Raw genomic sequence first — 14,772 nt, forward strand, 5'->3', positions numbered from 1 at the left:
CCCGAGTCACGTTTATGTACAAGTCAGGACAGCAGTTTGTCTCCGTCAAACCTGTTTAGGCTGCGTTCCGACCGACTTGAACCCTGCGTGAAAAACCACACAGCCCTCATTCCTCATTCGTGTAAATGGGGCCTGGCTGTCGGCACAACGGGGATACCAACGCAGGGAACTCTGGGAAAACAACGTGGGGTCGTCGGTAAAAAAAAAAAAAAAAGTTGAACCCGGCCCATTGTTTGCTAAATTTGCAACTTCATCCGGCAGGGCGCTTGGCTGGCCAATCAAATACAAGCAAGCTCATGGTTCTGTTGGATCGCTCAGTCACATGTCAGCCATATTTCTACAGAAATAAAGAACCGTTTTTGTGATGATTTTCCAGATAAGTCTTTTGACACAGCTGCCTGCGCCGTTTTAACACAGGGCTATTTTCGGTGTGAATCCCCGCTAACTCCCCGCTAAGTCGTAGATGACCTCAGCTTTGTAAGTCGCTTTAAAAAAAACAGTCACCAAATGACTTTTTAATGTTCTAAAGTTGTTTTAAAATGAGAATCCTGTAAAATGTGTTTTAAATATGGATTTGATAACTACATACATGATATCACGCTAAAAGACTGATGCTACAGCTGCGTGTGAAAAGTATCCAATCATGAGACTGATATGTAAAATTGATAACACATTTCTGTAATTAAGTGCATGTCTGTGAAGGGATTATCTGTATCTGGGGCTTTGCCCAGTCTTATGTCTTTTCACTGTGAGGTGTTTTGCTCGTGGCGCATCTTGAAAGTGGCCTCGTTAAGAGAAGTTTTTTTTTTTTATCCACAAACTTCACATGGTTTCTGGACCCGGTCATTATCCCCTGGTTGGCTCAAGGTACAAGAATGTTACTATGTAAGCGTTTAGCTCGTAGTCAAGCTGATGTTTCTCCGTTTCAGAGACAAAAGCTCGAGATAGCTGAGGAGGAGAGCAGGATGACAGCAAAGACCACGCAAGGTAAACATATCAGATGACTCTCCACTGCCTTTATGCTCATCAGATAGTCGGTGATCTTTTTTTTTTTTTTTTTTTTTTTTTTAAATCGTGTCAAGATGGGTATTACAGTCGATGTCCCTCTGTTTTCTGTCAGAATTGGAGCAGAGTGTGGAGCAGTCAAAGAAAGACAACCAGACCCTGAAAGAGGAGAGTCAGTGCAGAGAGAAAGAGCTGAAGGCCCAGCTGAAGCAGGTAGGTTTACACATGTAACTAATTAGTTACTGTCGTTAGCTGTACTTTGAAGTACTTGGACTTTACTCGGTTTTCATTTTGTACGACTTTACAGTTTTTACTCCACTGATTTATTTGGCAGCTACAGTTACTAGTTAGTATTCAGACTTACATTTTACATTTAAAAAAAAACAAACAAAAAAACGCACAATAACCTTATAAAAACACGATGCGTTGTTTACGGTTCAGCCAGTGGTTTCCAACCGTTTTGACTTGAGACCTCTTACAAGAAAGCAGCCTCTTATGTTCAGATGTCTATGTGTTGTTGGCAGTTCCACCAAAGACACATTTCCCCTCTGAACTTCTCACTCGGTTTCATTTAAATAACTGTTTGAGGCTAAAATAAGTAAAATTGTCCAATACACAGGAAAAGCAAAGCATAGAGAAAATAAAAATTAGTTTTTTTTCTTCTTTGCTCTCCCATTAATCATTTCATGACCCCTCAGATTTATCTGGTGACCTGTTGGAGGGGGTATTTTTACTTAAGTATAATTTATTGCTTGTAATTAAGTATTTTTTCATTGTTTTCTGGCACTTTTACTTAAAAAAACCAAAAAAAAACTAGGTACTTCTTCCACTGCTGCATGCTGCGAGTTTTCAGTGTGTGTAGTAAAGTAATCCAGTGGTATAACAACACAGTAGATGATACAGATACAACGCCCTTCAAAGACACCTCAACCTCATGTAACCAGTCTCCTTATTGTTGTGCTTCCACTGCAAACAAAAGAGCCTGGGAGCGGGTCTTGCTTCTGTCTGTGCTGTTTCTTGTTTCCTGGCTCTGACTGCGGCTCGGATAATGCTGTACGTGGACGATGAATCAGTGTGTTGGCATTTGCTGATTCCCGCCGAGATAGCTCAGTCTGCTTCTGGTTGTCGACAGATTTGAGCAAATTATCGGTGGTGTTCTGAAAAATGAACTAAATTGGAGCATTTTTTTTCAGCACCTTTCCTTTAAAAAAAAAAAATCCTTCCTTAAGTATTCCTCCCTCTCCGGCGTGCTTTCATTCAGACTTAGAGAAGCTCTATCGCTCTGAAGCTGACTGTGGCCTCAGGGTAATTTGATGTTGTTAAAACATTACTAGCACACACATGCAGACATTACTTTCATTCCCATTTGGATTTAATGATACGCAGAGAGCCAGTCTTGTTTTTTTTTATTAAAGTTTTGCAGTTTTTCAGAGTCTTACCAGCTGCGGATGCTTGTCAACACGATTTAAGTAACCAAGTCTGCAGTGTCATCCATTAAAGGACATGTGAAGGGATGTTTTAAACTGTTTTAACCGACATTATAAACATTCTTAATACACTATTTTGTGATTAAACAGTTTAAATTTTATTGAATCTGTATTGGATGAGTAACATTGTACAGTATGTCCCCTATTAACTGGAAACAAATTATGAAAAAGAGAGGCACCTTGTGGAGTTCGTTATGATGCACATTTCTGCTGTCTACCATCTCCTGCCATTGGTTGCATTAATCAGGTGGTCATGCACCTATAAAAGAGGAGAAGAAGGCTGCAGCCTGATGTAAACACTGCAGCTGTTAGGCATTCAAAAAAGGTTTCCAGATGTTTTATGAGGTTTGGCATTCCCTTACGGTATTTTTCTAGACCTTAAACCTCCCGAAAACCAGGTTTTCAGGGGAAAACCTGCTTAAGTACTGTCAACAGGAGTTTAAAACTCAGAAACACAGCTGTCATCGAGTTATGACAAGTTATTCAAATGTTGCAATACGGTGATTGATACAGGGAAGAACAGGACATTGCTTATTTAAAAAAGAAAAGAAGAAAACACAAATCCTTCATGTGCAATAAGCAAAACTGATCTAAATTTGGCAGAAAATCTTTTGTTCTTGTTCGACCTCATTGCTCATATTAAGAAAACGATTGAAGAAAAATGGGTTTCTACGGCCTTTAGCGATACGTACAATGTGTATTGGTCAGAAACAAAAACAGATTTTGTTCACGATGAACACTCTGCAGCAGTGGTAGCCAACCTCTTTGGCTTGTGACCCTCTAAAGCAAAGCGGTGTCTACTCAGGTCCCTTTGTCACAGTTCATGAGAAGGTAATTCTTCATTGAAAAGTTTTTAGAGGCCTGAAAAAGTATTTCACAAGACCAAAAAAAAAAAAAGAAAAGATTAGAGAAAAGTTAGACAAAAATCAGGTTTTATGTAGAAAAAATTTCCTTCCTCGTTAATCACGTCATTACCTCTCAGATTTGTTCCCAGGCTGGGAACCGGTGTTTGCAGGGTAGGTTCTTTGAATCAGGAATGGTGTTACTATACCTAAGTGTTCACTTATTCTTATGTTCCTCCCCTGTGTACCTTTAGACAAATGCAATGGTGCGTTTCATACTACAGGAACACTCTGTGTCAGCTCATTCAGTATTTATGCTCTTGCCTATCTAGTAGTCAGTGCTTTGGCACACGTCAGAAGCCTTAGCAGCGGGTGCATAAAGAGAGCGGTAAACAACGGAAAGAGTGGAGTGCACTGCATTCACTGCTCGTCAACACAGGCCAGGAGCTCAGCCGCTGAAGTGCATGGCGTCCACTCCTTCCACTGCTTCTCTAAAAAGAGCTTAGGCAGGAATTGGAAGTAGAAATTACAGTTTGCTGTTACAAGACAGTGTTTAGTCCTCTTTCCCCAAAGCCGGAGCTGTCATGCTTCTGCTCTCGCTTCATGGAGCTCTTTACAAATGGATGTAAAAGTGAATCAGCTGAATAATCTGGAGGCTTACTCAGTAAAGAGCAACCTTTCCTTTTTTAGCCAAAGTTTATATGCCCTCTGATCTTTCCTGTCTATAAATGGAATACTGTTTTTCGAGCCCTAATGTTTTCCTGTTTGACTTGGCCCTTAACTTGAGAGCGATTTTGATGATTGATTCCTCTGTGCTGTTGTATGTTATTGACTTTCAATGTCTGAAATTCCCACAATGCTGCTTTCCTGGCCGGTTGCAAAAGAGATCTTTAACTGGATTATCTGATTGAAGCTGCTTTTAATCAGTATTTTATACTGATAATGGATCAAATTACTGCTTGTAATTTCAAAGAGGTCGCTCGTAGTGATGAACCCACAGAGAAGCATCACCCGGCAGTTTCCCTCAGCTGTATGGCGTGTTTTAGCAGCTAAAGAATCAGATATTTCCCCCAAGACATGGTGTAGACCAAACTACAGCTAAAAGTCAGTGAATATTGGACTTTCATTTGTCGGATGACCAGAAGCAAGACTCCAAATTAATGCTAATTTTGCTCCGTGTCTGCTGGATGTGTAAATAAGCAACTGTTTGCTAATAAGTTCACAATATCAACTTTATAAGGTGATAATACGTCAATATTGTGTCTACAGCTACAGCTCTGTTGTGTTTCCACTGTGGGGCCAAAGAAATCACTGAATGTAGGTTCAAATGAATGTTGCACAAAGTAAAATGTGTTACATAACTATAAAAAAATAATTAATTCAAAAAGACCTGGTGGCTATGGGATGATTCAGGAGCTAAACGTCCATTTATTTTCCATTTACAGCAGAATGACTATAAGAGCAAGATACTAAAATAATAATAATAATGATGAAATAAAAAGCCAGGTCATACGCAAAAGCAGAGAGGACATGCGTGAATATTTTCTCATGCTTTGTTTTCCTGTTGTCATTAGAAAAGTATTTGATCATCTCAGCATAACATGATTGGTTTTCCTGTGATCACAAAATACTGATTTCATGATCATTATAAAAAAAAGCGATTCAACAGGGAACCTGTTCTGTTTTCTCTTGATCACATGAATATTCTGTGTCTCTGAGAAAAAAACAAAACAAGCTTGTTACGTAATAATCGTCATTTTTCCCGCTATGTTTTCTAGGCCACCGAGACGTCAGACAGGACGGCTCTGTCACTCGAGCAGCTGACCAATGAGAATAAGACACTGCAGACACAGGTGAGTAGGTTAATATTTATCTTCAACGTGAGACCGTCAACATCAACCGTTATTTTTTCTACCTTCCTCTCTTCTGTCTTTTTTTTTTTTTTGTAACAACTGACAGTTCGCTCCAGCATCGTTCTCTATATTACAGCGTAGAGCTAGTTAGCCTTAGCATTACAAGTACAACAAGGTGAAATCCGACTGTTATAGAGAGGTGAAGTGAAACCAGAACTTCCAGGTTCTGTTCCAAAAGAAAGAAAACCTCATTCCAAATCCCACTGACATTCGTAACTAAGCTAATAAATAAAAAACTTTCTCAGCAGTGGGTCGTGTGGCTCGCTTCACATGTTTAGATAAAGACGGTAGTTTATTTGTAATATCATTTTTAATTGAAATGTCCTTATTTAATATTTGGGTTTTTTTTAGCAGCCTGTAACAAACACCATTTCCCATACGCCCCTGGGCCTTGTGAGCTAAATGTCACAACTCGAGAAGAGAAGCGAGTCCACGAGCGAGTCGAGTGTCTTTGTCTCTAGTTCATATGTCTGCTATATCAGCAGGACAGAGACGCTATGGAAGTTCTTCGACTGCAGAGATTACAACTAGAAAGTTAGAAAAAATAACTTTCAGGGAAAACTTCTTTGAGTTTTGTACATTTTCACGGGAGCTATAGTTTTTTTTCCTGTGTTCACAGAGTAGTAGTTACATTTTCTTAAAATCACAAAAGTTTCAGTTTTTAAAAACTAATAGGTAGTGTGGTGGATGTTGATTTGTCTTAGAACATGGACAGTAAAGTCATTTTTTCAGAAAGACAGATGAAAGAATCGCTGAATGAGAGACTGTACTGACTGAGTCACAGAAGCTGGTGGAGCAGAGGCCTGTAACGTCATGACTGTGGTTCTTTGTCATCCTGACATGACGCCGTTTGGCTGCTTAGCTTACACACTTAGACAAGCAAGTCACGGGCTAAATTGTGATTTCCATTTTTTAACGTTACAAGAGAAAAAGGCTTTTCCGATGAGAACTGACTGAGGTGTTTGGTGAACGGGACATTATCTCGGGTAATAAGTTTGGGTGCAGTGTAAACCTCCAGAACAGCGGATGTGTTATTCGTAAATGGTTTTTTTTTTTTTCTTTTTTTTCATGTAACGCCACCAACTGATGTAGTCAGCTCATGAAATACACGTTGGCCTCCAAAGTAACTAGTTCGTTAGCCGGACATGCTAACGTTTGCTGCTTACGTTAGAGCAGATAAACACGGTGGTTTTGGAGAGGCTAAAAAAAGACAATCCTAAACACTCTCACTGCAGCCCCCCGTGTAAACTGTTTGTCCTCGTGGTGAAAGCCTGATGAACGCACGCACGTGTGTTACTTTGTGTGTCCACGGCCCCGTGAAAGGACTTGCACATGCACATGCACAAGTTTAGCATCTGTGGCCTGCGGCGTTTCTGTTGCGTATTTACATCAGGATTCCCGCACTGACTGCATGCGACGGTGCAAGTCCCAGTCATCGCATTTAATCAGCTACGCGTGAAATGCTGCAGTCGGTCTCCGTCCCTCCTGGCCTCCGCGTCTCACCCGCTCCGACTGCAACTCTCTGTAACTCGATATGTTTTTATCATTTCGCACTCAATCCCAGCCGTTCCTTTAACGGTGCTCCACCTGCAGCTGCTCATGCAGTCCGTGGTTCTCTGGCGCGCTCTTGCTCGTCTGCTACGCGTTCGCCTGCTCGCGGCGTCATCGCTCTGGGTCCGGCTGCCTGTGCGCTCCAGATGGTCGGTCTCACGGCAGCGAGAGACATGGATGAGAGATTAGAGCAGGAGACGGAGAGAGAACATGAACATGCTCTTCTGTTCGGCAGTGTCTGTGTATGTCCTTCCATGGCATCGACCTTTTTTTCACACGCCGTGTTTCAGCACTGCAGCTGTGCTCTCCCGCTGGTCTTGGTCATAAATTAAGGAGGAACATTTTCTCTCTCCGTTTGGAGATTGAAGGAATCTGAAAACAGAAGTGAGAGCGCTGGTGGTGATTTTCCTGACGCTAAAAATACCCCCCAAAGGCACTTTGAAATAAAAAAACCTTTTCAACACTTTGCTTTAACTCCCTCTGTTTGCACGGTATGAACAATATAAAAACATTCAATGAATCATTTCTAACTCTCTCTAGTGGAGTCATTACAGATACATGGACATTTTTAAGTGTTTATTTATGTATTTGTCCAATACTAGAATTTCTCTTCTGAAGTGTCCGTAATTGTTGATGAGTCGTTTCTACCAAAGTACAAAACGGCTTTAAGCATATTCAGTGAAATGTAATCATAGACGTGAACAAATCCTCACCGTGTGTTATAAAGCATTTATTAACTGTTCATACACACGCACAAATCGTTCACCGGCAGGTTTTAAAATGATCAATAAATGTGTTAAAGACCCACGAGGACATGTTGAACTTCCTCTGGATCTTTCACCCGCCTCTTGTGGTCTTCATCGGTGGACGGAGTTTGCTCAGTTGAGAGTATTTATAAATAAATAGCGACTTAATCAATATACAAAATAAATAAATGCTAAATATTTAATATTAATATTTAAGGACACATTATATATGATGACAGATGTGTTATATTGTTAATCATTCGTCCACTGTTTATACACCAGTTACTGATGCTTCATAGGAGTTTTACTTGTTGATAAACACGTAAAAACGTCCTTATATCAGCATCCAGCCACATTGTAGTGTGTTACGAAATAAGGAGGGTTAAAATAAAGTGTGATGGGGTATTAGTTGAATTCTTTAATATCAGTCATTTTGGAGTTGTGTCGTTTTAGCTGTGAGCGCAGAATAATTACCTCCTCCACAACCACAAACCTGAACAGCTGATGGTCGTGTAAATCCGGCAAGCTTTTACCCAGTGGTCGGGATGAGCAGAAAATATACCCCAGTAGGCAAAATACACCTCTTTCCTCCAGCGAGCGTAATTTCAAATTGATTGTTAAAGGTATGGGATAGAAGTGGCATCACAAACGGGAATAGTTGAAGTCGCTCAACAGAAGCACGTGGGATCAAGAGATAACACGCAGTATTTAAAGGTTGGAACAAAAAAACAAAAAAAACAGCAACTGCTCGGTATGTTTTATGTGCACATGCATCAAGAAAGCAGAGACAGAGGATCGGCGCAGCGCGACGCGTCATCACAAATGACAAATGTTCTTGCATCTAAAACGGCGAGAAGCAGGAAGTTCAGCCTCACACAGACGCACGCATCGTAGCGCCGCTATTCAGCAGGGATGCTCTCGCATCTGCCTCTTCTCTCCGCTCACCCGTGATGCTGTAGGTTGTGATGTAATACTGCACAATTCAGAGTGGGCCACTGTGTGTGTGTGTGTGTGTGTGATGATGATGATGATGATGATGATGATGCCTGGCTGGACAGAACATTGCTTCAGTTAATGGATGGTTCGCTCGGGTCGGCCTCTTTCTTCTTCCGCCATCTGTTGGATCTAGAGCTGAAACGTTTACTCGATTACTCTGTTAGTTGATCAACAGAAGATCGATCGGCAACAATAAGCAAAAGTCCCCAAATTTCTCTGGTTCCAGCTTTTCGGTTGTGAATATTTGCTTGTTTTTCGAGCTGCAACGAGTAGTCGATCGACAGAGAATTAATCGGCAACTATTTTTACAATCGGCTAAAAGTCAAAAATGCCAACGCCTCTCTGATCCCGACATTTTTCTGCCGTCCTCTGTTGTATAAACCGAATATCTTTGGGTTTTAGGCTTTTTGTCGGACAAAGCAAACGACGTGAAGAGGTCACCTTCGCCTTCACCCCTTTCTTCATCAAAAAACGATGAATGAATCATTAATTGATAATGAAGGTAATGATTAGTTGCAGCCTTACCTGTTTTCTTACTCTTCTGTGATAGTTGACTGAACATCTTTGGGTTGCGGAGTCCAGTGGGAGACAGAACCAGAACATGAACCTGCTTTTTGTGCTGTAGTGTTTACAGTCGTCGTTTCATTAACCTTTTCTTTTTTTGGGGGGAGGGGGGTTTGGTTGGTTTGGCTTCTCAGTTGTGGTTATTTGCTGCTTTTCTAGCAAACCGAATATGATGAGGGTCAGGAACAATGGCCAGCCAAACGACTCCGTTTAAAGATGGCAGACTGGGCCCCGGAAAGTTCGCGATTTGAGTCTTTCGCTAATTCTCTGACATTTGACAGATACACCGATACACTTCCCGGTTAATTGCGGCCCTGGCTGGCTCGTCTGTGTGCGACTGCTTCCACACACCTAAAACAAAACCCCAAGACAGTGCCAGGGAGAGCGGTGTGAAGGGCCGGTGGTCTTCATCCGACCCTGTAATGTAAAAGCCAGGTTGTCGAACTCGCAGTTACCCGCCGGTTCCCCACGAAGTGAATGAGGGAGTGTGTGTGTGTGTGTGTGTGTGTGTGTGTGTGTGTGTGTGTGTGTGTGTACATGCGGCGTCGGAGTGTGAGGAGACGAGATTGAGAGCAGCGGGACGGGCGGGGGCGAGTCCGGGAGGAGCTTCTCTCGGGCTTACATAATGCCAGTGCTCGGCTTCTTTAACCCGACCGTCGGAGGGAGGGAGGCTGCTCAGGCGACGCGCTCTCCGCTGGTCTCCCGCAGTTGTGCCCGGCGGGGGGGTGAGAGCCGATGGTTTATTGATGCCCAGCCCGCGTCAGTCCTGTGGACGGAGGGACCGCGGAGGCGTCGCGGCAGCGCTGCTGTGTTGTAGCAGGTGAACGTCCGGTCGGCGTCCGGTCGGCGGCGGCGGCGGCGGCGGGCTGTGTCGTAGGTATGGACGTAGCGGCTCTGCACCAGGGTTACTCCGGTAACGTCTACGCGCCGCACTGCCAGGTAGGACTGTCTGCTGTAAGCCCGGGATTCAAAACTGACCCTGTCGGCCAGTGCGAGGCCATTTCGAGGGGCCGCCAGAAAGACCCGGCAGACCGTTGCTCGGGGGATTTTCTTGCTCCTGATCAACTTGGTCTCAGTCACTCTCCTCGGTTGTTACATTCCTCGGCGTTGAAGTCAGATTTCGTCTTGCAGCATGTGATTCTCCCCCAGCATCTGATCCGTGCACGTTCTGCACGTTTGCGTGTGTTTGCTCTTGTTTGCGTGTGTGTGTGTGTGTGTGTGTTTTAGCGCGCTCTGTGGAGCAGGTAAACACTCAGGTGTTACAAAGTCAGAAACTCGCGTGCGAAGCGTCCAAAACACACCACAGCGGATGACACACTTTTTTTTTTAAATTTTTTTTTTTTTTTCAGTTGCAGGAAAAGCATTGATTGCAAAGCCGCGCTTGTTAATGAATTATTGACTGCTGCTGTTCCAGAGCCGCGCTGCACGTGTCTGAGGCAGTCGGACGATGAGTTCGGGTGTTTTCGGAATCGCAGGCGTCTGACTCCGGTGAGGAGCAGAACACTTTGCTTGAGGTGAAGCCGACGGAGCTGATGTCTCCGGGGCTTTTATTTTTAGCTTCACGTGGATTTAAGTCTGCTGACTCGTCTGACACATCCGAGCCTTGTGTATCTTGACTGTGACCTGTCGTTGGGGTCAATGGCCCAGAATTTACATCGTCTATCAGCAGCTTTTCCCTGGATGCAAAGGGCTTTGTTTTGGGGGGGGGGGCATGTGATGTACATATGTTTATGGTAGGTAGTAGAGCTGAAACTATTAGTTGAAATGTGGGGGAGGGAGAGAGAGAGAGAGAGAATCATGTCTCTCTCTCTCTGACCGGACCGGACTGGAGACTGGGTTCATGGTTGGTCTCCAGCCCCTGAGCTTTGGAGGTGCCCCCATCAGCAACTATTTTGATAATTGATTAATCACTTAAAAAACATGAAAAATGCAGGTGTCCTGCTTCTCTTTGTCTCGTATAATAGCAAACTTACTGTACTTGGGTTTTGAAGTGACTTTCGCCCTGTTGGGATCAATAAAGTTTCATCTTATCTTTTTCGACTGTTGGTCACATGTTACTTTGGACTCTGGAAAAACGAGCTGGACATTTTTCTATATTTTCTGACATTGTATATAGTCACCTCAAGTCGGCTTGATTTGTGTAGCTCGGTATCAAAACTCACACATTTTCCCCAAGGGGCTTTACAGTACAATACCGCATATGCCACTCTCTATCCTTAGACTCTGGATTGAGATGAGGACAAAGAAATCCCCCCAAAAAACCTTAAAAAGTGGGGCGTAATATGATGTGAGACTGCGATTTTGTATTGGATTTAGTTTAGTGTCGCGCTTCTATAAAGTTGGGGAACCTGCAAGCGAAAGATTTAAAAAGGAATGGTCAAAAAAATCAACAGTCAAAGTGCAGACGGCATTTTAACCATCAGGAAGTTACAGGATATGGTCTGTCATAGACATGGACATTCAGCAGGACAGAGCCAAAACAGAGACAGAACTTGCCTGAGAATATTCGATTTTTTAATTTTTCTTGAGTATCACGTAAATTCAGAGATGGTTGTCTGTACATCCGCGGGTACACTGCAAACAGGGACTGCTAATAGCCGGTTCAGCATACTTTATTGGTGTCAGTTTACCATAATGTAAACATATATGGGCTAAAAAAAACAGGGCTCAAAAGAGAATACCATTACTTACCTGCAGCCGACATTACAACGGCACGTTTGATGAGCTTTTACAGGGTCACGCTCTCCGGATGACTTTAATTTTTTCTGTCATCATATTTGTTCCCAGATAGGCCTGTATGTTGGTGTTACCATGTTTCCATCTGTCAGAGTAGCAGAAAATTTTTTTTGACTCCCTCCATTTTCTCAAAAAAGTCGAAATTACACACCGAGCTCATCAAAAAATAAATAAAGTAGAAGGACAGGCGGCCCTTCCCGCAGAGATCCACTTTAAAGTACAGGGACGTCACTGTGGACGGGAGTTAAAATACAGGAGAACTAGGGAGTTCACAGAACAACAGTAGGTGATTGCAGCTGTAATTATTCCTAGCGTGGGGGTGAAACATACCCACATGCGGCTCCGGGTGGGATTAAAATCACTGACTAGAACCGGTAATTTTAAAATCGCCCCACCTCCACAGAGAAATAAACCCAGTCCGAAGGAGGCTTAAGTGTAACGTTTTAGCTGTGAATATAACATTGACATGGGGAAAAGAGAAAAACGATACCTCCCGCGATGTCTTTTGTGGTCATAACCTGGTGTGTAAATGTTCTCTCTGACCCCTCTTTCGTTTCATCCGCCTGTGTCTGATCTTCTCCCAAGCTCGAGGCTTTGAAACAGCAGAACTCCAAATACCAGGAGGAGCTCAGTCTGTCGAAGGAGCGGAGCAGCTCCGAAAACCAGCGCATCGGAGTCCTCTGCAAGGAAATGTAAGTACCCAGGATAACTGATGTGTTTTTTCTTTCCTGGCTCCCATCTCCAGTAAAGGGGTACCCCAGCCACCCAGTTCATTAGATTGGTGTAGTAAATTTGCCCTTGGGGTGGGGGTGGGGCTTGTCTACAATAATGACTGAAAATCCAGTCCAGCATTTTCGAGCTCTACTGTAACTCTGCGCAAAGAAAGGACTGTGTGCAAATGCGGCTCAGTTTAATTAGATGGAGACGATATAAACATGTAAAAAAAAAAATGTCTTTATCGCTCAACTACTGAAATGTCAATTGTATTTTTTAGGCAGCTCCATCTCTAACGCTCTAAAGAGACAGTCCCACTTGTAAATTTGGTATAAATTGTAGTGTAAAGACCATAATTAGACAGAGTTGTCTCGGTTCGGTCCAAAGGACGGGGCCACAGGCTCATGCTTTTAAAAACCTAAAGCATGAAAAATCCTTCGAGGTCCTTAAAGACTGCGCTGATAGATAAGAGGGAACATAATGAAGTGAGACAGATCATCGACTGCTTTTGTCGTTTTCACAGTTTTGGCATAGAAGTAAATTCTTTCATTAATAAAATGTGAATTAGCAGCAGATCTGTGACTGGTCGCTCGACTGAAACATTTTTTGACGCAGGGTAAAAATGCATCTTTTACCAGCATGTTTTTTCCGTACTTTGTTGTGTTTGAGGTGGATCTCCAGCCTGATGTCAGGGTCTATTTATAGACCTTGTGTGTGTGTGTGTAGCTGTTGTGTGTGTGTGTGTGTGTGTGTGCGTGCGCAAGTGTGTGTTTTTGAGTCCTTACATCATCCTGCCACACCTCCCCTGAGTCATCAAAGCTCCGAGATGTGACGTCAGAGCTCCAGATGGATCTAACTGGCTGAATTATGGTCGTCAATATGCAGCATCCTGTAGGAGGAGCAGCAGACGGAGACGGAAATGTCAACAAACGTCCTTAGTTACAGTGAAACAAAAACCAGCTTCATCCTCCTTGAGGAGCAGCACTTTGTCTTCTTCGTATGCTGGGGCTAAATAATTATAATAATCAAATGTCTGTGCGTGGAGGAGTCACGTTAAACACCTCTACGGCTTTGTTACCCCCCCCCCCCCCGCCTCCTTCCTGTCTTTCCCCAACAATGCGTTCCTCCATCCTTTCTGAGGCACGTCCTTCCTCAGCGCTCTGCTGTTATGTAATCGCTCCGTCCCTCGTCCTAGGACCGCCTGGCTCCGGCACGGCCACTTCTCTCACTATGACATTAGAGCCCGCGTGTGTGTGTGTCTCTGTGTGTGTGTGTTTCCCTGTCTGTGTGTGTGTGTGTGTGTGTGTGTGTGTGTGTGTGTGTGTCTGTGTGTGTGTGCGCGTGTGTGCGTGTGTTTGTGTAAAGCCAAGTGTGCGACTTTGTGCGTCTGTTTGTGTGGAATCAATGTGGCTTTTGTGGCATCTGAGACAACAGCCGTAAGCACCAGTGCTCAGAATTTGTCTCTTTGTATTTGTGTTTTTTGGTGTTACTATATTTAAAATCTTGATAGTTTTTTCTCTGAAAGCCAATAATACCCTTCTTTGGAAGTAGGGAACCATTAGCTTTGAATATGTTGTTTATATTGCAAATATTTTATGTTCATGACTCATTTGTGGCTGTTTACATGTAAAGGTTAAAGCTGGTGATATTTTCTATTTTTCTTCTTGTCAACAAATCCCAAGTACTCACTAGAGCCCCAAATGTGGATTAATCCGCCGCTGAAAATAGTCCCCAGCAAATGCAGTATTTACTCTCGTTTTTTGCTTTTTTTTGTTTTTAATTAAAACTACAGTGAGCAGCTGCTTTTGTGAAATTAATTTGCCATTTTAAAATTGAAACTATATATTTGTGAGCTGTAGAGTTAATGCCTTCAGCAGAGGCCAATGCACCTGGTTCTGAGTCCCACTGGTAGATATAGGAAGTCAGAAAGTACTGTACCGAGAGACAGACACATTAACACATTATTGCTTTTGGTCTTTTCGTGGGATTTGTCTTCACAGTTAAGAAGCTGGAACCAGCAAATGTTTGGGATTTTGGCTTAAAAAACGACTAACACATTAGATAAACAAAATAGTTGCCGATTAATGTTCTGTCGATCGACTAATCAATTAATTGACCAATCGTTGCTGCTCTAGATTTCGTGACAATAAGAAAATTATATCGGTAATCTTCATTGCACTGTGAGAAACAATTAAGAGTTAACTTAACGAGGCCATAA

General features: G+C 42.9%; 1 protein-coding gene across 2 annotated transcripts in view; it reads left to right on the forward strand.

The window, feature by feature from the left end:
* clip1b (CAP-GLY domain containing linker protein 1b) overlaps nt 1-14,772 on the forward strand; it is a 39,821-nt gene that overhangs the window by 14,542 nt on the left and 10,507 nt on the right. For both annotated transcript variants that reach the window (XM_040157105.1, XM_040157106.1), the window contains 4 exons: nt 930-987; nt 1,121-1,218; nt 5,113-5,187; nt 12,426-12,532. In XM_040157105.1, the coding sequence (XP_040013039.1) occupies nt 930-987; nt 1,121-1,218; nt 5,113-5,187; nt 12,426-12,532 (338 nt within the window). The remainder of the gene's footprint in view (nt 1-929; nt 988-1,120; nt 1,219-5,112; nt 5,188-12,425; nt 12,533-14,772) is intronic.

Source organism: Xiphias gladius, chromosome 20 (assembly GCF_016859285.1).
Source record: "Xiphias gladius isolate SHS-SW01 ecotype Sanya breed wild chromosome 20, ASM1685928v1, whole genome shotgun sequence".
Classification (NCBI taxonomy): Eukaryota; Metazoa; Chordata; class Actinopteri; order Istiophoriformes; family Xiphiidae; genus Xiphias; species Xiphias gladius.